The sequence below is a fragment of the Thamnophis elegans genome, chromosome 3, assembly GCF_009769535.1.
Source record: "Thamnophis elegans isolate rThaEle1 chromosome 3, rThaEle1.pri, whole genome shotgun sequence".
Taxonomy (NCBI): domain Eukaryota; kingdom Metazoa; phylum Chordata; class Lepidosauria; order Squamata; family Colubridae; genus Thamnophis; species Thamnophis elegans.
In genome coordinates this window covers 49,217,567-49,238,788 of record NC_045543.1, presented here as the reverse complement: position 1 = coordinate 49,238,788, position 21,222 = coordinate 49,217,567, and the positions used below count along the sequence as shown (strand labels likewise).

The following is a 21,222-nucleotide window of genomic DNA, read 5'->3' as shown; positions in this document are numbered from 1 at the left end:
AGATTCACTTAACAACCGTGAGGCTAACAACAACTGCAGTGATTCACTTAACAAATGTGGTAAGAAAAGTCATAAAATGGGGCAAAACTTACTTCACAGCTGTCTCGTTTAACAGCAGAAATATAGGGCTCAGTTGTGGTCTTAAGTCAAGGACTACCTGCACTGAAACTACTTTATTATTTCTTTCCTATTTGTGTTGTTTCACTCAAAATGTAGCAATATTCTGAAGAACTGTCAAACATATGTGTTCCCTTATGAATCACTTACTTGAAATACAATGCTAAATCGGTGGCTATAATGGCAATATCCATTAAATGATTTACATGTTCATACTGCCTCCTGTTGAGATTCTGGTAGATGTTCAGAGACTAAAAGGGAGAAATACATAAATCAGAGTGGAAGATTAGTCCTGCCTCTAACTTTTCCTAGTGGTATCTTTCTTCAAAGCCTAGTTGTCAAGTGCAAAAGACCAAGACCGCACGTTCCAAGTAAATAATTTATTGCTCATGCGTATGCAACAAGAATCTAGTCAACTAATAGCACTGTTTTGGCGCTAGATAAGAGTTAACAGAATCCAAAGGCCATTGGACTTAAATCATTTGTGGCTACTAGTGATGCTAGGCTGATTCCTCATTTGACTACATCCCCAGGCTCTTCCACACTCCTTCTACTACAATTAGATATTTGATATTTATATAAAAAATAGATACTGAGAAGATGTACTAATTCTTTTTCATAGGTTCAATGCCTATTGAACACACACACACACACACACACTATAGATAGATAGATAGATAGATAGATAGATAGATAGATAGATAGATAGATAGATAGATAGATAGATAGATACACATTCTATCTCACACTTCATCATGGGCTTTTGTTGATGGTTTTCCAGAAGCCAATGGAAAGTGATCAGATTAGTGCTGAAGTGATTTTACTGCTCTTGTGTTCTCCTCTGCTGTATGCTCAGAATATAGAAAAATGTAACTAAACACCTTCATCATTTGGAAAGAACAACATAAAGAAGAACAAACTGGATCATACTCAACTTTCCCCACCCAACTTTCCCAATATCTATTTTTCCACCAATTGATCCATCATTCTGTAACTATTGAGCAGGAGTTTCTACTGGTGTTTTATTCAGATGAATTATTTCTTATATGGTAGGTATGTTTTTGGTTGTTCTCCAAATATTTTGCAGACTCGATTTTGAAGTGTGCTGATGCCTGTCCTTCCTCAGGACACTTCTACCAGTTTGCCATCTCTTTCACTCCCATCTCCTAGTTGAAGGTTTCTTCACTTTTCTCTGCTTGAAATGCTGCTTTCCAAGTGGTCGCTGTATAAAAATGCCCTTATTTTTAATTTCAATACTTACAATCTAAACTTTGAAATAGAGTGCTCTAGCATAAATTCCAAATTAACTGGTTTAAATGATCAATTAATATTAAGCATGTGTGTATTTTGAACCACCTGGTAAAATGATTAATTGAACCTGGTACTTGTTGAATTATAAACAAGCCAATTTTATTTTCTACTAGTTGATAATCCAGTGTAGCCTGGGTATTTATTTATAGGGGAAAAATGTCCGGACCAAATGTAATTTCTAATGTTCGATTTTCTCCCTTACCAGAGGGAGCCCCCTTCTGGAGTACTGTGAAGCCATTACCATGGCAACTCCACTGTGCTGTACAGTAGAAGCCATTCTATGGCAGTACAGTAGAAGCCATTTAAGGCACAACAGACTGTATCTTAACAAAACACACACCGCGAAGGGAGTTAGGGATGTCTTACCCCCACAGTATTTTTTTCCAGAGAATAAGTCATCTGTGTACAAGTTTGGTTTAAATTGCTCGAAGCGTTCCAGATTTATGCTGGAACACACACACACACACACACACACAGAGCTATAGATAGATAGATAGATAGATAGATAGATAGATAGATAGATAGATAGATAGATAGATAGATAGATTAACAGTATATTAACATGGGAGTTAAATGCAGTCTCAAGACAGGCTATGCTATTTAGGAGCTGAAAGAATTGACTTCTTTAAATCCTGCATGTGAGAAGGAAAAAAATGTTGATGGAAGCTTTGTAATTGGTGCAAAATTTTAAACCAATTATTAATTCCAATCAAAAATTGAGTTGTGTCTATCACCAATCACAGTTTCATAAAAAGCAAAACATGGATCCACCCAATTACTTCTGCCATTCAAAATATTGGTCACCCACCTCTTCGGAGAGCAGAAACTTGCCAAATTCCAAATGGTGTCTCTCTAGAATGGATGAGCCATGCAGTTTTGCCAAGGGATTTTGAGATCTGTTAGCAAACACCAGGGAGGATTAAAGCATGGAAACATTATGAGAATGCCAAATACTTCTTTATTTTTATCCTCAAGCTTGTAAATGATTGTTTGGGACTGGAAGTGCAAGAACAGCAACCAGACATTGCTCTAATCTTTGACAATGAAAGCTTTTATTAAAATGATGATTTCCTTGAGTTGTGCTATATCAGCGATGGTGAACCTTTTTTGGCTCGTGTACCATAAGCGGGGGGAGCACAGGGGGGTCATGCGTGGGTATGCTGCACCCATAATGTAATGTGCAACCCCCATAGCATGCATACGCGCATGACAGGCGCTCCTCCCATTTTTTGAATGCTTGTTTCGCCCTCCCCAGGCTCCAGAGGCTTTATAGGAGCCTGGGGAGGGCGAAAACAGCCTCCCCGCACCGTAGACCCTCCAGAGGCTTCAGGAGCTTCCCTGAAGGCTCCGGAGGACTAAAAACGGCCCTATGAGTGAATTTGCTCATAGGACTGTTTTTAGTCCTCCGGAGCCTTCAGGGAAGCATCCAGAAGGCCCCTGAAGGCTCTGGAGGGCTTAAACTGGCCCTATGAGCAAAGTGGAAGTCCAGTCCCGAACTTCCAGTTTGCATGTAGGACCGTTTTTTTATGCTCCGGAGGCTTCAGGGAAGCTCCTGAAGCCTCCGGAGGGCCTCTGGGGGTGGGAGGCTGTTTTCGCCCTCCCCAGTGAAAAATGGCTTTAAAAAAGGCTGAACTCAGCTGGCCAGGGTGTGCATGTGCGCTGGCCAGCTGACAGGGCAATGCCTTGTGTGCCATGACAAATGGCTCTGCGTGCACCTGTGGCACGCATGCCATAGGTTCGCCATCCTGGTGCTATATCATTATAACTATTTTATGATACATTTTATTATGGTTCATTGCTTCCAAGGCAGTTAACAACGCTATCGCTAACATGCAAACAACACATAACAGAAACAATGAGAATATCAACTGTAAAATTTCTAAGCAGCAAAAACAGCAGACAGATATTTAAATATGAATATACTTTAGAAGCATATACTTCACCATGGAACAGCTAGACATTTACCGTAACATTATTTTTCTGCATAATTTTTTATGCAAGGAGTGATACATTCATATGAGGAAGGCCTCAGCCTTTAAAAATGGTAGTTTTTGAAGTTTTTAAATATATTTATGGAGGGTATAAGCCATCAGAAATAGGAGCAATGTTACAGCTATCAGATCTAGGCTGCAAAATCTGAAGACTACAAAAAGATTTAGAAACCCTTTGAGTTGAAATACTAAAAAGGGCAAGAGTTGATGGATAAATAAAGAATTCTTCTTAATATGGGATTTGCTTTATTAAGGATTAGAAAATAGAGGTACAAATTAGAAGTTGGGGAAATATTATTATGTATACTGTAATATAATATAATATAATAAATATAATATAATAAATATAATATAATATAATAAATATAATATAATAAATATAATATAATATAATATAATATAATATAATATAATATAATTAATATAATATAATATAATATAATATAATATAATATAATATAATATAATATAATATAATATAATATAATATAATATAATATAATATAATATAATATAATATAATATAATATAATATAATATAATATAATATATAATATATAATATATAATATATAATATATAATATATAATATATAATATATAATATAATATAACGTAACATAATATAAATATAAATATAAATATATTTACTATGTATACATTAATGTTAGAAGTTGAAAGATTATTACTGTGTACACATACATAGTATTATTATTGTTATTAATATTATGTATAAAGTAAATTGACCCAGACAATTCACTAAGCACTTAATGTATGTCAAAGAAGAAAAAAAAGAAACCCTTTGATGCCATCTAGTGGTCCTCTGAAGTATTTCATTCCACATCTGGTAGGTGTTGACAAAGTGTGGCCAGGGGGTTTAAGGTGTCTGAAATCTGCATCAGAATTTTTCTGCCTTTTTTCACTTTTCTTTTACATTGAAAGCCATCATGTTGCTAAACCAACATCATTCACCCCTTCTTCCCCCAGGACCACCTTTGTTTCCCAGAATGCCTATCAGAAAATAAAAATATTCACTGAAGTGCAGCTCAGTGTTGTAAGTTGTCCAGTGATCTCAAGAAAAAAGTGAAATGAGGATAATTTTAAATACCTCTTTTTTACAAAGCTGAGTCCGCTAGGGAAGAGACTGGGCCTTGGCATTATCAGTGTAGTTGCTTTCCCTCGTATGGGGGCAGGGAGGAGCTCTGTGAATGCATAGATGTCATCACAAAAAGAGTTTTGCTCTTTAAGAATTTGTAATGGTTGGAGATGCTTTTGCAGAAGGTGCAGAGCTAAAATACTCCCTGAAGAGTTGGGTGCTATATGTGCACAATTGAAAGCCTTGTGGGCATGCAAGAGGAAAACCAAACGTTTCTGAAATGGTTAACTACCATAGTTTGCACAAAAGATGGTAGGAATCTATTATTTGTTTCAGACTGCAATTTCTTAAGTTCTGTTTGTAGAGATCAGTTAAAATCAACAGATGGAAATCGTAGAACTGTCACTGAGAATCTGCACATGATTCTCCATCAATGTGTAAGTGGACACAGGCAGTTTTTCTTATATGTACGAAGAATCATTTCACTTTTGGAGGAGCAGCCTGTAGAATTTAATACGAAATCTATTCTGAAACAACAGATCCGAATATAAATTAGGTCGATAATAAAAGAAGAGCACCTACTTCATCTGATAAAGATTGTTGGTTCCTCGGTGGTCAATATCATGACACAAAGCTGCAGTGACCATGGCAAAGGCTTCAAGATCTGTATAATACTGCTTCAATTTACCTGTCTATAAAAAACAAGTTTAAAAAAAAAATTCTCGGATATTTTTTAAAAAATCTGTCAGATTTAGTTTTTATTTTGTTACAGTTTTTTTTAAAAAAAAAACCCATACAAGTTGAATTTCCATTGATATTCTTATTAAAAGCTATTTAGCTTTTTTGCATTAAAATTAAATGAAAGTAGAACTTGCATTCAAAATTTTTTAAAAGAGCTTGCATATTTGCAGCCATCCATTTGTAACCCACAAACTTCTTTCCAGAGTCAGTGGAAATTAACATTTTGGCCTTTATTTTGCTTTAGTGTGTGTGTGTAATTGAGCATATTTTAAGAATCAGAAGCCTTGAGGATGCTTAAGTAACTCAACTTGACATTCCTAAATCTGCATCCAAATAAAGATAATTTCTACCGAAGTGCTTTAAATACTATGGACTGTGATTTCTGTATAAAGCGTCTTATCCAGAGGTGGTTTGCTCCCGTTCGTACCGGTTCAGGAGAACTGATAGTGGTAATTAGGTGAGGGTCTCTGAACTGGTAGTGATGGCTGGCTGGCCACACCTCTGAACCGGCTCGCTCTGACGCTCACCCTGCCTCGTCTTCGCCATGTGCATCCACACAACTGCCTCATAGTGCCTACATACACGTAAGCACCGTGGGCTGCTCAGGGAGCCCTGAGGCTTCGCAACCACTGCCTCTGAAGTGGGATTAAGCCTCTGCACAGAGGCAGGAGGCGGCAGTTTCGTTTGCTGCCTGTGAGTTCCGGGGTGGGTAGGGTTGGGCGAACAGCCAAGCGAGCATGCCAGGATCTACCGGCTGCCTCTAATCTGCAGTTTACTCGTGAGCAAGTTTACTCATGAGCAGGGTGCTCGGCAGCTGGCAGACTGCTGCCTCCCCTGGAGCTCTCAGGCAGCAAACAAAACCACCCTCCAGATCTCCTGCGTTCAGCTAGGCGCAGCTCAGGTTGCTGCTTTCTTTGGCCTTTTTAAAAAAAGTTTTACAGCATATTTTATTTCCCATCTCCAATCTGAAACATAAATTTGGCAAGCCACACCCATAAAATAAGCCATGCCCACGGAACCGGTAGTAAAAATTTTTGAAACCCACCTCTGCCCTTATCACCTAATTTCTTGATAAACGATGGAATATCTGAATCTGGGCTCTTAAAGCAGAATGAGGTTGGAAACTCTGAGCTAAAAACTGTAGATACTTAGACAAACTAAGAATTTCGGGGTAGGGTGAGAGTTATGAACTTAATGGCAAAGACAATTATATCTAGTAAATTGTAGAAGTAAGAGTTATATCTGGAAATGGCTCTAAAACAAAAGTGTCAAACTCAAACTCAGGCCAGATCCACCCAGCGGGGTGCTGGCCCACCAGCCCAGCCTGGAAACAGCAAAGGACCGGCCTGCAGTGCCTCTGCCAGCAAAAATAGAACTTGGGGTGCATACACCCTTGCACCCCTGCACCCATGTTTGGCTGAGATAGCCTCCTGCAGCCCTCTGCCAGCAAAAACAGAGCTCAGGAGGGCCGCATGTGTACCCCCCCCCCCGGCTCCAGCTCCATTTTTGCTGGCCGAGGGTTGCAGGAGGCCGTTGAGGCTAAAAATGGGGAACACTCCGTTTTCATTGGCAGGAGCTATTTTGATAGGGGATATCAAAACAAACTGAAAACAAAACAAAAGTAGAAATGTTTCCCCTTTTGCATTTGAGCATCCAAGAAGGGGAGAAAAGGAGAAAGGGAAAGTGGAAAGACAAAGGAAAAGGAAGGAAGAAAAGAAGGAAGGAGATTATAATGAGAGTGAGTGAGGATCTCAGGGAAGTCTTGCCTTAGCACTTGGCCACCACACGAGCGATGTTGAGCTCGCCACGCCCACCCCCGGTTACACTCCCCAGCCCTCCGAGTTCAAACACAACCCTGATGTGGTCCTCAATGAAATTGAGTTTGACACCCCTACTCTAAACTGAAACTGTTTCTAAAGAAAACCTAGTAAAGATGTACCATAAGGAGGGTGAACATAGTCTGCGCAACATTGAAGCCATGGCGCCAGTTGTGATAGGTAATCTTTCGGTAACCTTTACTGACTGAAAAAACAAACCTCACCAGGACCTGTGAAAATAAAAAGAGTTAATCAGTGCAAACCAAGTTTTATGTGCCACAATTTTCTCAAAAGGAGGTAAGGAACTATCCCTCACCCCCCCCCCCAAAGTTTCTTATCCAATTTTGGGTATTTAGATGTTCAGGAGAAATATATTACAGGGAATTCTCATCTTACAATAGTTCGAAGTTACAAAGGCAGTGAAAAAAGTGACATGACCATTTTCATACTTATGACCGTTTCAATATCCCCATGGTCATGTGATTTACCTTCAGATGCTTGGCAACTGACTCACATTTATGAAATTTGCATTGTCCTGGGGACATGTGGTCAACCTTGTGCTAAACAAAGTCAATGGGGAAACCACATTCACTTAACAACCATGTTACTAATTTAACAACTACAGTGATTCACTTAACTGTGGCAAGAAAAGTCATAAAATGGGGTAAAAGCCACTTAACAAATTTTCACTTAACAACATAAATTTTGGGCTCAACTGTGGTCTTAGATGATGGACTACCTGTACCTATTTTTTTCTTAGTGATCCCATAATTTATTTTATTCATTAATTTGGATCACTGATACCTGAACTGTTAATTTAAAATTTTGAAGGAGTTTATAATCTAAATAAAATGCATTAGGGTATACAAGTTACTAAGGAAGGCAAAAAGCATAAACATGTTTTCTCCTAGGCCTTCACATTCAATGGCCAGTTGGTTGCTAAATCTTGGGAATCCAATACGTTTCAAAACTGTAGACGTTTTAGAAGATGTTAGCCTGAAATGGCTACCAGGGAAATCCCACCTTAGGCTTAGTAGTTATTTATGCTACTAACTGTCTCTCACAGGTAATTTCCAGATTGATGAAGATTCAAAAAAGATTGTTGCAACCCTACAGACTAGATGATGCCATGGCTGGAAGCTTACAAAAACAAGTATGCAGTTGTGGCTAACTTCCAAGTATTGATTGATTGGCAGTTCCCTGTCTTCCACAGTTAGTCAATAGGTGTTAGCCAACACTGATTGGCTGATGGATTCTTTGCATGTAAACATGCTGTGCTCATCTTGGCTTTCAAAAATGGAAGGAGGAGAACTACCTGAAGCGTTACTGAAGAACCTATAAATTGCAATTAGAGATTTGGGGTACAGAAAGTCTGGCCAGCTGGAATCTCCCATGGGTTCTGGTTCTACTGAGAAGTGCAATCATCACCCAGGGAGCAGGATATTTCAAATCTATGCACAATTCTAAGATACTCCTACTATCTCTCAGATAATTTACTTTCCGTATATATGCATATTGGATTTCCTGTTCCCTTTCTATACAGATTTTTGATTTTGCTTTATTTTGTATCACCTTGGTGGAATGGCTAAGGTATTGGCCTATGACCAGGTTTAATTCTACTCTCAGACAGGGAAGCCCACCAGATGACATTGGGATAATCTGGAGATTAATCTGAACTACTGAAAGAAATATGGGATATAATGCAAGCAGACAAATCCCTTTTAAAAAGACAATTCATTTGTAGAAAGTTCAATATGCCACTGTCCACCTAATAAAGGATGAGTGCAAAGCCACAGGGTGCTCATTACTCTTAAAAAAAAAAAAATCTCCAGCTTTGAAGAAGGGCCTGCAAAAAAGTTACCATTTACCTCCTGTGGAATTTGGAATTTTTTCACCACTCCAAGCTCATAATACATTTGAATGCCACATTTTACAAGATCAAGTTCAGTCCATTCAAAATCTGAAAAGTGAAAGGCATAAATTTCACATTCTTCAGGGTCTGGAAGCATTTCTTTCTGGGGGCAAAAAAGAATAGCACTTCTAGTTTAGATTCCAGAGTGGAAGCAACAAATTTTGTTCTCTGAAATGGCATAAAAAGAGTGACTATGCTTGCATCTAATGCTACTTCATGAGTTAGCAAACAATGCTATAACCAGAATACACCAAACTAAACTTAGTTTAAATAGACTTCTATTCAATTTCTCTCCCGCAAAACAGCCTTGCCAGCATTTCATTTTACTTTTCCAAGATTTTGATTTGCTCATGTTTGCAAAAATGGAACTGCAGTTTATGTAAGCTGTGGTTAATTAAGCAAACCATTTACAGATCCATTGCCTGTCATTAATTTTTTTTTTTGCAATTGATCAGAGCTTGTGATGATCTACAATCTCACAGTGATATGGCCAGATAGGAAGGCTACTCATAGCCAGTTTTTCGATCTGGATTCTTGATGACATTTGTGTTGCATTTAAATAACTGTTATTTAATCATTTAAATAACTCTTGCCTGTTTCCGGGTGTCTGGTTTCCTGCCATTCCACATCAATAGTGCATCCATATGTTAGCATATGCATATGCATTCTTGCAGTGACCCATGACCAATATCTGTATTCTATGGCCGCTAGGGACAGATGAGGTCAGTGTTTTCCTCTGTAATGTGTTTGCTTTTGTAAATGTGGAATATTTTTTCCTTCAGGGATTATAGCATATTAGTGATAAATCTATATTGCCTGAGATGAGGTTGTTTCTTCATGCAAAACATGTCAATAAGTGAAATTGGAAAGTTCTAGGGCAGTGATGGTGAACCTTTCTGGCACTGTGTGCATGCATGCACGCTTGTACGGGATGCAACCTGGAAGAGGAGCTGCCCAGGGGCCATGCGTGTGCCAGAAAATGAACTTCCAGTTTCCGGCATGCACAGTGGCCAGCTAGTCAGCTGGCTGGCACGTATGGTCATGCCAGAAAATGGAAGACCAGCTCTTCTAGTTTCTGGCACTGCCACACACATGATCATTGTGCGCACATGCATGCCAGAAACCCGGAAAAGGAAGGGGAAACACTACGCATGCCAGGCGACATGGCTCTGCATGCCACTTTGGGCACGCATGCCATAGGTTCGCCATCACGGTTTTAGAGAATTTTCTTAGAGGAAATGCTTTGCTGAAATTAATAATTTTTGCAAACAATTTTCATTATATCAATAGAAGTGTTAGGTAAGCTCCCCGTTAGGAGAATGAGTGCGTGCAGAGAAGCGTAGTGAGAGCGGTGTAGAAGAACACATAAACCAGCATACGGAGACACTGAATTGTAAAACAGATAGTGTTGTACTTCTGTGGACATAGAGGTATGCAAAGTCCAATTCATACATGGTTAAGACAGTCAGTCATCAACGTTTGCAGTAAAGGGGTGATCCAACAAACACAGTCCAGAATTATATAAATAGCTCAGTACACAAAAGTCGCTAACATTTGCAAAACTCACAGTAATTCACGCTGATCAATATATGACACATTTACAACCATCATCCAACAATCAGCATCTAACAGTCATTCTGGCTCGATCTTATGGCCGCTTGAGGAAACAGCAACCAATCACATTTACAGCAGTAATTAAAGATACAGCATTAGTATCATAGTTTATAGATTAGATTCCTAATAAAAACCCATGGGTAAAATATTGACGTGAGTTTTCATTAGAAAAACATCTGTGATGAATAGGGTCAATATTTTGGTGTGTGCCTTGTATGGCCTTTGTTTAATACATTATAAATAAAAAAATAACAATTGATATTTCCTTAGCTGAAGCACACTATATGTAGTAGAGGAGACATATCAGGAAAGACATAAAATCATGGGGATTGAAGCGACCTTGGTGTCTTCTAGTACAACCCTCTGCCCAAGGCGGGAGTCCTTATTTCATCCTGGATAAATGGTTGTCCAAACTTCTCTTGGAAACTTCCAGTGATGGAGCACCCATAGCCCCAGGAAGCAAGCTGTTTGACTGAGTAGATAAATTTCTCCTTAGCTCCAGGTTGGATTTCCCTCTATTAGTTCCCACCCATTTTTCCTTGCCCTACCCTTAGGACTATGACCTTAGGACATCATTATCTACTTCTATAATATTCTCTTATGTAATGTGCAACAGAATAAAAGGTTTCCCAGTTTAGAGCTGTAATCTTTAAAAGAAGGGCATGATGCCATAATAAAGCACTCACAACAATTGATACTCACTACAAGTTCTATCAGTTCATCCTCTTCACATTCGTTCACTTCTTTGCCAAGCCTCTCTCTTGTTGGCTGTGGAAAAACACAGGCATGTTGAAGTTATGAGCATACATATTTTGGAATCTAAAGCAGCAGGTGGCTAAAACCTGCAGCCTCCCAGTACCATCAACATATTTTTTCTGACAATTAAATGATTTCAAACAACAAACAAACCCCAACCTTGTTCAATGCTTGCTATCTAATGATGCTTAATGACCGGTCTTATCTTGTAGCACTGAAGATCCAAATAGTTCTCAATCCCTTAAAGGTTAAAATAGAATTAATCAAGAAATAAGGAATAAAGAGGATTAGAATAGAGCCAAATCTTTAAAAGTCATACCAAGAGCTGTTGAAGTTCCTCCTGGTCACATCGTACATGGTAAAGCACCATATCCTGTGCGATGTCCTTTCTATTCTCCAGTTTATTCATCTTATCGTAAGTATCAGTATTGAGCACAGACCAGCCCAGAAACTGTGTTAAGGACTTCAAAAACAAAACAGAAATATGTTATTACTAAACTGAAGCGGATCTCCTTTTTGACCTGACCATTTTATTTTTCTTTGAGCTTTCAATTTTTAATACTCTTGAATATTATTTTTCCCCCTGGATTTGTATATCACTGCCATCCTTTTCATGTGAAAATGAAGTGTTCAAGGTGGTTATCTTCATTGATTGAAGCCAGAGAATAGAAAATTAAAAAGAAACAACAATCTGGCGGCAATATAAAAAAGATTTTTGGATAGCGGGATTGATGGTGCTGTTCTGTTCACTCATAATCTGTTAATAATGTTGACTGTGCAAACTCAATAACTCATCCAGGAAGTTATGGGACTATTTCTTTGATAAGGAGTCCCAAATAGAATTTGAGCTTAAAATAAAAAGAAATTACACATGAGGCAAAGAAAGTGAAAGATAAAAGGAAACAGGAAGAATGGAAGTTTAGATATGTGAAAGATATCAGAATAATAGAAAAGAAAAGCTTTTTCCAAAACTGGTATCCTACAAATGTGTTTGAGGACATTTAGAGGACTGCAACTTCCAAAATTCCTTAGAATATGGCCAATGGCCAGTTCAAGTTTAATATAAAGAAAAAGTGAGGTACCATCTGGCACATGAAAGGATCTACAAAGGAGAGGTATAATAGGAATAATATGAAAACTCCATTTATAATATGAATCTTAATTTTATTCACTAGATGTTCTCAGCCCAATGTTTCTTTATCTGCTATAGCAAGTCAAAACTGAAGGCAACAACAGAAATGGAACTGTGCTGAATGGGTTGGTTTATTCTGTTTGCCACACTGGAAGTTAAATTAGCCACTGCAGAATTGTATCAACTATTATATGGGAAACACACATTATATTTTCATATCCATTAATTATGCCTACCTCCATTAGGGTTTCATCCTGTTCATCAAATGGCTTCCCATCTTTTCTGTTGTAAAATGTAGCAACACCTACAATTTCTTCTTTTTTGTTGACGATTGGCATTGAGAGAACATTTTTGATGATCCATCCTGATTCATCAACAGGGCCTTTCTTAAAACACCAGCATGTCAGTATTAAACAGATCTAGCTCTAATCTGAAGATCTAGCAATAATAAAACTATTTATACAACACAAATGTGTTACTAAAACAAATGTTGTGTGCAATGTTTTCTTTTTAACATGATTTTCATAGAAATAGAGAAATTGATGTGCCCTAGATGATTTGCTCTTTAATCTGAGAACTTTGACCATGTTAGTAAGGAACGCAGTGGGTCATGTGGTTAGGATGCTGGGTTGGAGTTTTGCAAGCCTATGTTTGAGACTCAAGTGCTGTTGTGTGGTGAGGTGAACTCCCATCATTCACTCCAGCTCTTTGACAGGGACATGAAAGAAGCCCCATGGGTGTCCCCCATGCAATGGTGATGCCACCAGCTAATTCTTTTGACCGGGAAATATCTTAAACAGTGCTCCCAACATCAATTGGGGGCAAGGGAAACCATGTTAGCTTGCCAAAATAAAAACCTTAGCCTGAAATCAAAAGATTTCAAGAATATTTCGTTGTCTTTTCATATAGACCAGGGGTATCAAACTCGCATTGTCGCAGCAGCATCATGTGACATATCATGACTCCCCCTCCCTTTGCTAAGCCGGGGATGGGCATGGCCAGCACATGACACATTCGGCCCACAGGCTGCGATTTTGACAGCCCTGATATAGACAATCCCTTTGCCAGATGTTGGAAAGCACCCAGCCTGGCAGGGAGGAGGGATCAAGCCCCAAATTAGACTGGAGTCATAGCACAACTTCAAAAAGGCTAGGATTGACCCTCCCTAAGTTCTTAGTAATTTTATCTAATTGTGCCCAGGGATAGGTTGCCAGACTGTGTTATAGGCACAACATGATAAAATAGATGTTTCAACTCTGCTCATTGTTCACACCTGGCACCAGCAGAGCAAATATAAAACTCTTATGAACAGTTTTACAATACCTGAAATGTAAACATTTCATCTGCTGCTATATTCATAATATTGCAAATCTGAAAAATTGTGGAAAAAATATGTCAATGTACAGTATATTTTGCTATTTTGAAAATTAAATAAAAACTGAAAGTACATATGATTGACATATTATGGCTGTGATCCAAGAATTTATACATATTTCTTTTTTTTTTAAAATTCAGGCCAACCTCATACCATGAGTGGCTGTTGAAACTTCTCTTTGATTCAAATATAGTTCCTATCTGGGAAAATAAGCCCAGATTATCCTTGAAGAATTTATTACATAGATCTTTAGTTCTTGGCCAAAGTACACTTGAGTTATGCAAAGAGGTCAACATAAATACTTACAAAACCAGTTTCTGCTACATAAGTAGGGAGGCCGCTACTCAGTGCCCAGTGATCTTCCTTGGGATTTCTAAATGGGGAAAAAAAAACCATGAAAAATTAGGCTTGGATAGAAAAGGAATGCACTTAATCAACCATGAAATGTACTTTCCTGTTCTTTCTTTACATGCTTTTTAAAGTAGTCTAGGATTTTTACATAAAACTGTGAATTTGAACAATTAATTGAGGGAAGGAACAACAACGAATGACTTCCTAATGAAGTGTAGATATGGCTGCATTTTCACCATTTTCAGAAATAAATCAATATGTTTTATAGGTATTAACTTGAAAACATGAAAACATCATAAAAAATTGTGGCACAAAAGTTGATCTTTCAGAGGGTTTTTTCCAATTTTTTTTATTTTTAATAAAACATTCATATCATCTTTGCTACATTTCTACATATTTAAATATCCATTATACTCCTTTTATCCATACATATATACCTTTATATATATGCCTATATATTTATGTATGTATGTGCGTATGTTTTTACATATCTTTCATGTGTTCTTCTATATACATATATTTCTCTTATATTTCTTATTCCATACTATTTTATATACAATCTATCTTACATTTCCCCTCCTCTTGTTAATTCTGCAGTTTTGTGTTTATTTTCTAATCTCTTAATCTTTTTTCATTCTTTTATTGCTTTCTTATTCTTTGCATCTTTCTTCTAGCCATTTGTACCATACATTTCATACTAAATAGTACTCTGATTCTTTTTTGTCTTTTATTTCCTTTGTGAGTCTGTCCATTTTGATGCATTCTAGTACTTTTTAAATCATGTTTTCTTCTGTTGGTGTATTTTTGTTTGTCCAGTTTTGTGCATATGTGATTCTTGCTGCCGTTATTACATGTAGTATTAGATGTTTGATTTTTTCCCCCCTCATAGTTCCATGTGATAATTCCTAATAAGAATAATTCCAGTTTTAATTCTATTGGTTGGGTAATTATCTCCTCCAGCCAGTTTGATCTTTCAGAGTTTTAAATATGTGAAATATTGAACAGGTTCATTTTAATTCCTCAGAAAGGAATTACATAAGTTTGTATGAGAGAATGAATTATTTCCTACTTAAAATCATTTTAGAGTATATTATTTGGATATTTTTCTGATAGGATATCTAGTTCATCACAGAACACATGGCCCTGTCTAATCCATTTATATATCTGCAATGTCACTGACACATTTACTTATCCAGATAACTTCCAGTTGATCCTGTTATTTAATGCATAGTGCTTAAGAGACTATGACTCTATGCAAAGATGCTTTATATTACTTCTTCGCTTCCCTTTACTCTACAGCAGGGGTGTCAAACTCGACTTCATTGAGGGCCGCATCAGGGTTGTGTTTGACCTCAGGGGGTCAGAGTGGGCATTCAACATTCAACATCACTCATGTCAGGGGATCCTGTGGTGACCTGAGCACTCTGCCAGCGAAAACAGGGTCTCAAGCTCAGTTTTTGGCTGCGGCAGCCTCCTGCAACCCTCTGCCTGTGAAACAGCTCATTTTTGCTCGCAGAGGCACTGTGAGCTGGTCCTTCACTGTTTCCAGGGCGGCCCTGCGGGCCATATTTAAGCATCCCATGAGTTGCCTGCAAGCCTTGAGATTGACATCCCTGGTCTACAGTTACATTGGAGTGTCTTAGCAGTAAATACATTTTCAACTTAATTTTCTTCCTTGATACTTTTAGAATATCTATATTTATCTTAACTTACATGGTAGTCTTGCTATTAGCTAAAGATTCATTGTAGGATCTGTGCTTTAATTCATACATTTATATATTTTTTAAAAGAACCTCATTTCTCACCCATTAGAGAGGCAGTGTATTACTTATTCTCATAAAAAGGTGTAAAACGTGTTAGGTTGGGAGTTAATTATCTTCATAAGTGAGGGAACATTTGAGCTCAGTCACAACACTCCAACTCTTTCTTCTCAGCTTGAGGCTCTCCTGATGCAAAGACTATAACTCTAGAAATTCCCAAATAATTCTCAATTAATGAGGTTGATGGAAATACAATTTCAACACATTAGAGGGCACCACCGAGGGGGTGGTACTCACAACAACACACTGATTTTTTTTTTTTAGTCTTTATTAAAAATGATCTTGTATTCTGTAGAATGATGGTTAGATAGTATCATTGATGCAATGAACATGAATTTAGATGAACTCCAAGAGACAGTGGAGGACAGGGCAATGTGGGATTCAGCCAGTTTGCACCGATTCGGATTAACCGGTTGTTAAATTACCCACTCCCTGCTATCAGGGAAGCCTGCTGGGAGCAAAAATGGATACACACACCCGATTTTGGCTGTGCGATGTGCGATCATCAAAACTTTTTTTAAACTTTTTTAGTATTTTTTACTACCGGTTCTGCAAACCAGTAGCATTTTTTACTGCCGGTTCGGCAAACTATAGCATTTCACCTCTGCAACAGAGTGGACAGCACAAGGGAAGGAGAAGTTCCCTTTTCCTCTTCCTTCTCCCTGCTCCTCCTCCTCCCCTCGTGTCAGCTGTTCCATTGCCCATTTCTCAATTGCAGCACAGTGCCCAGGCTCTAGTTTGATAGTGGGTGGGGTGGGGAGGTAATTTAACAACCAGTTTGCCCAGGGTCAGGTTGGCCGTCGGGGGAGTATTGTCCAGCATGTGCAGTGGAGCAGGAGGATAGAGATGGGCCACGACTCCCACAACAGCCTCCTGACTCTGTCCGAACAGGTTGTTAAATTATTTGAATCCCACCACTGCGACAGGGGGTCTGTTCTGCTATGGTCCATGGAGTGGCGAAGAGTCAGACTGAACAACAACATTCTGTAGACTGGATTGACGGAATTGATTGCATGCAATTTTGTACCATAGTTACCCCCCTGCAATTATTTTACTTTACTTACGGGATAACTTTAATTTCTTCCTTTCCATGTAAAATATAATCAATGACCTTATAAAAGGCAATTTCCTACAAAAAATAGAAATCAGAGTTGACATTCATAATAGGAGAGCCAACAGAGAAAGATATCTTATCTGGTTAGTAATTATAAACTTCAAGATTGGCTAATTTCAGGGGGATAATCAAAGACGAACAAGCCGGTTTTAGGGAAGGAAGATCGACGGTGGATCATATCTTGGTACTCCACCATTTAGTACAAAAATACACACATTAAAAAAAAAATCCTCTCTTTTTGTGGCCTTCCTGGATTTTAAACAGGCCTTCGATTCAATATCCAGGATCACCCTCTGGGAGAAGTTAAAATGCACCACTATCGATAAACGCCTCCTCTTCCTCATACAAAAATTGTATGCCAATTCCACCCTGAAAGTGAGGTGCAACCCCCAAGGGAGTTTAACCGACTCAGTAAGGGTACAAAAAGGGGTACGGCAGGATTGCATCCTGTCCCCCTCCCTCTTCAACTTCTATATTAATCCCCTGATTGAGCTTTTACAGAACCCGGATTTCCATCCTCCTAACCTAGCACAACGCAAAGTGCCAATTCTCTTATATGCTGATGACGCCGCTATCATTTCACAAACCCCATAGGACTGAAGAGAGCAATTAGGGCAACACTCGGCTATTGCAGGCAAAACAAGCTGGTCCTTAACTTCGATAAATCAAAAATTTTAGTTTTTGCTAAAGACCACGCCAATATTCCTGGCAAATAGAAGGATATAGTTTGGAACAGGTTAGAACATTTAGATACCTTGGTGTGGTTTTCCACTCGCTAGGGACATGGAAGGCACACCTGGATCACACATTGCAAGTAGCCATTAGGTCCTCAAATGCAATCAAACATTTCTTTTATACAGGTGGAGGACAGTTAGTACCTGCTGCCTTAAAACTTTTTGAGGCCAAAACATTGGCACAAATTCTTTATGGGGCACAAACAGGAATCCTTGCAAAGAGAGATTTGTTAGAAAGTATTCAAACAAAATTCCTGCGAGCCATCTTAGCTGCTCCCAATGGAACTCCAAATGCCCAGTTAAGAATTGAGACAGGCATGCCTCAAATTCAAGTAAGAGCCTGGAAGATGATGGTCATTTATTGGCTTAAAATGCATTTCTTTCCAGAGGGACTGTCCCCACTAGTGTTGACTGACAATTTCCCTTCCCCCTGGAAACAAGCAATTGATCAAACCAGACCATTATTCTTAATGTCCCTAGGCTTTGAGCAAGCAAAGCAAGTAGTAATCAATAGAATGAGGGACATGGAGTTCCAAGAAGAAGAACTAAATAGGTTGCCTTTCCACAGTAGGGACAGAATCAAACAGGGTGTGTGGGAATCTAAATGCAAGATATCTAAATGACCTGATCTCTTCAAAACAAAGAATAGCTTTCTTCAGAGCCAGATTTAACATTCTTCCTTCAGCACTCCTCCAGGGCAGGTATAAGAGAACACCTATAGCCGAATGCGTTTGTATAAGTGGTAAAGGAGAAGTGGAAGATAATTCACATGTACTATTACACTGCGAGCTATACAGAGCTTGTAGGTCTGCATATATTCTCCCCTTATTAGAGAGATTGCCAGGGAGGGCAGACAATTTTTATCTAGGCTTTCTCCTCCAGGACACTAACCCGGTTACCACGTATGCAGTGGCAAAGTTCTGTGCTGCTGCAATGTCCATAAGAAAAAAATTGGCTACAGTATAGTACCATCTTGTACCAATTATCTGGACGTACCTTTAACAATCTTTGGACCATAATATTATTATCCACTTTTAATGTAAATACTTTTAATTATATTTTAATGTTAGTATTTTTAATATAGTGTAAAGACAAATGTATATTGCTGGTCTTTGACCGTAATAAAGATCTTACTTACTTACTTACTTACTTACTTATCTGGTTAGTAACTTACCCTGCCATCTGGAGTCCGAGGTCCTGAATAAGCTGGAACTTCACCCATTAGTACTGGCCACAAATCAAAGAATTCCTAGAAAGTGAAATAAAAGTTGTAAGAGAAATACATTTAAAAAAATAAAACTCTTCCTAAAATACTTTTTTAGTTGGGAGAAATATCTTTTCCAAACAGATATTCTTTCTGGGACTATTTTTAGCACTGTATGATAGATTCTGGTGGAATAGGTTCACAATTACACATCTGTGTAATAATGGAGTGTGTTTGGAATATTTGCATCATTTTTCCCTTGTTGAAATCCAAGTAACTCAAGCAAATCCTGAAATTTAAGTACATGACATTTGCATATGAAAAATCCCAACTTTCATCCCTATCATCTCCAGTGGAAAAGATGAGCTATTGCCAACTGGCATGGAAATAATAAATGAATTTAACCAATAAACTGATAGGAAATTGGGGAAATGTTAAAAAAAAAGCGTTTGACTTGCACAGTTCTGTAGGAAACTGTGGCAGGCAAATGCTGTATTTCAATGACTGAGCATAAAATTTGTGTGCAGGAAGATCACTTTATGAAACTAAATATGGAGTCCTTAATACTCTCTGTACTTGGTTGCTCTTGCACTGATGTGTTACCTAGTTTGGTAATGAAATTCTGCAAGAAAACCAACAAGCTAAGAAAGTACCAAGTACTCCAGTTCAATCTGGAGCTACAAATATTCTCTCTATCAAAACTAAATATGTTAGGGGAATATTTTGAAGAATAGTAGATAATAGCAATGTCAATGTTGCACTATTTTGTTTGTTTCATTCTGATTTTGCTGCACAAACATTTTGATGTAAATGGAAGAGGACATGAAATAGACAAGTTTATACTGAGCCACACAGGCACAATTTACCTTTTGCTTACTCATATCCAGAAGACCCACTGAATACCTGTCACAGTTCAAATACGCTCTCACTGTGTAAAAAGATTTGTGGAATTGTCTTTCGATGTCAGTCAGTTCCTCAAATACTTTATTGGCTGACCACAGTAAAACCTGCAGAAGAGCAAAGCCAGTAAGATAAATTGCCTAGGCAATCCACTGAATTAAGAAGCATGATTTCTGATTTCGCTCTCTTTCTGTCTTAATAAAAATTAGATTTCATGGACAAAGTCAGGCCAGGCTTCATATACAACTTATTATACAAATTATATTAAATATTAAAATTCATTGTCATTTCTTTTAAACCTTTACTTGTTTAATGTATGATATTTGAACATTCCTAAGGACAATATTTTTTTAATGGGAAAAAATAGTGATTGCACGATGACATGTGTGTGTGTTTATACACAAATGCACATACATACCATACACATCTGTGTGTGTAAGAAAAAGAATGATTGTATACAAATACATGTGTTCTGAGTATGTGTTTGATGATTGCATATGGATACTTGTGAGGGGGGTGTTTGGGGCGACTGTATGAATATGATTTCCGTACACCACCAATAAAATTAGAAGACTCAATTGGGCACACAATAGGAATAGTAGAGAAAGTAGCACTATAGTGGTACCTTGGTATTCAACTGTTTTGAAACTCATCAAATTTGATACTCAAAGCATTTTGATCTATAAATGTTGTCCCAGTACTCATCATTTGTTTAGTACTCAATGCCCAAGCTAGAACTTGTTGATGTCAGCTGTCTTGTGACTCATTATATTATTCCTATGGGGAAAATTTGTTTGGTACTCATAGTACCTCTCAGAACCAATTAACGATGAAAACCAAAATACCACTGACTATATAGATGAAAATAGAAAAAGAAAATAGAAAAGGAGAGGTAATCAGAAAAATCTGAGAGTTTATGAATAGAAGTGAGAAGAACCTAGGACACTTATAGAAAATCTTTAAATTTTTGAATCATGGCCAAGCATTTAAGACTCTGAATTGTCAAGCACTAGTATGAAGCCATTTCCTTGTCAGTATATACCATGTAACGCACAAAAAAACCCACAAACAACTAAGCTCTCTTTATCTCTCTTGCTGGGATTTCCAGAACTGGATGAGGCAAATAGTATGAACAATATCCTTTATACTGCAAAACTGTTTCAGTTGCTTCAAGCAGTATATATTTTCTATTCAGCATCTGTCTAAAATTGTAAATGAGGGCCATGGTAGCTCAGTGG

The 21,222-nt window shown here is 37.9% G+C and overlaps 1 protein-coding gene across 1 annotated transcript in view; it reads right to left on the bottom strand.

The window, feature by feature from the left end:
- PDE6B (phosphodiesterase 6B) overlaps positions 1-21,222 on the bottom strand; it is a 43,441-nt gene that overhangs the window by 12,827 nt on the left and 9,392 nt on the right. The window contains exons 4-16 of the mRNA XM_032214222.1: positions 19,951-20,091; positions 19,055-19,129; positions 17,097-17,161; positions 14,168-14,234; positions 13,810-13,857; positions 12,723-12,872; positions 11,674-11,817; positions 11,301-11,366; positions 8,941-9,087; positions 7,195-7,302; positions 5,097-5,206; positions 2,237-2,324; positions 268-368 (exon numbers count right to left, since the gene is read on the bottom strand). Coding sequence (XP_032070113.1) covers positions 268-368; positions 2,237-2,324; positions 5,097-5,206; positions 7,195-7,302; positions 8,941-9,087; positions 11,301-11,366; positions 11,674-11,817; positions 12,723-12,872; positions 13,810-13,857; positions 14,168-14,234; positions 17,097-17,161; positions 19,055-19,129; positions 19,951-20,091 — 1,310 coding nt within the window. The remainder of the gene's footprint in view (positions 1-267; positions 369-2,236; positions 2,325-5,096; positions 5,207-7,194; positions 7,303-8,940; positions 9,088-11,300; positions 11,367-11,673; positions 11,818-12,722; positions 12,873-13,809; positions 13,858-14,167; positions 14,235-17,096; positions 17,162-19,054; positions 19,130-19,950; positions 20,092-21,222) is intronic.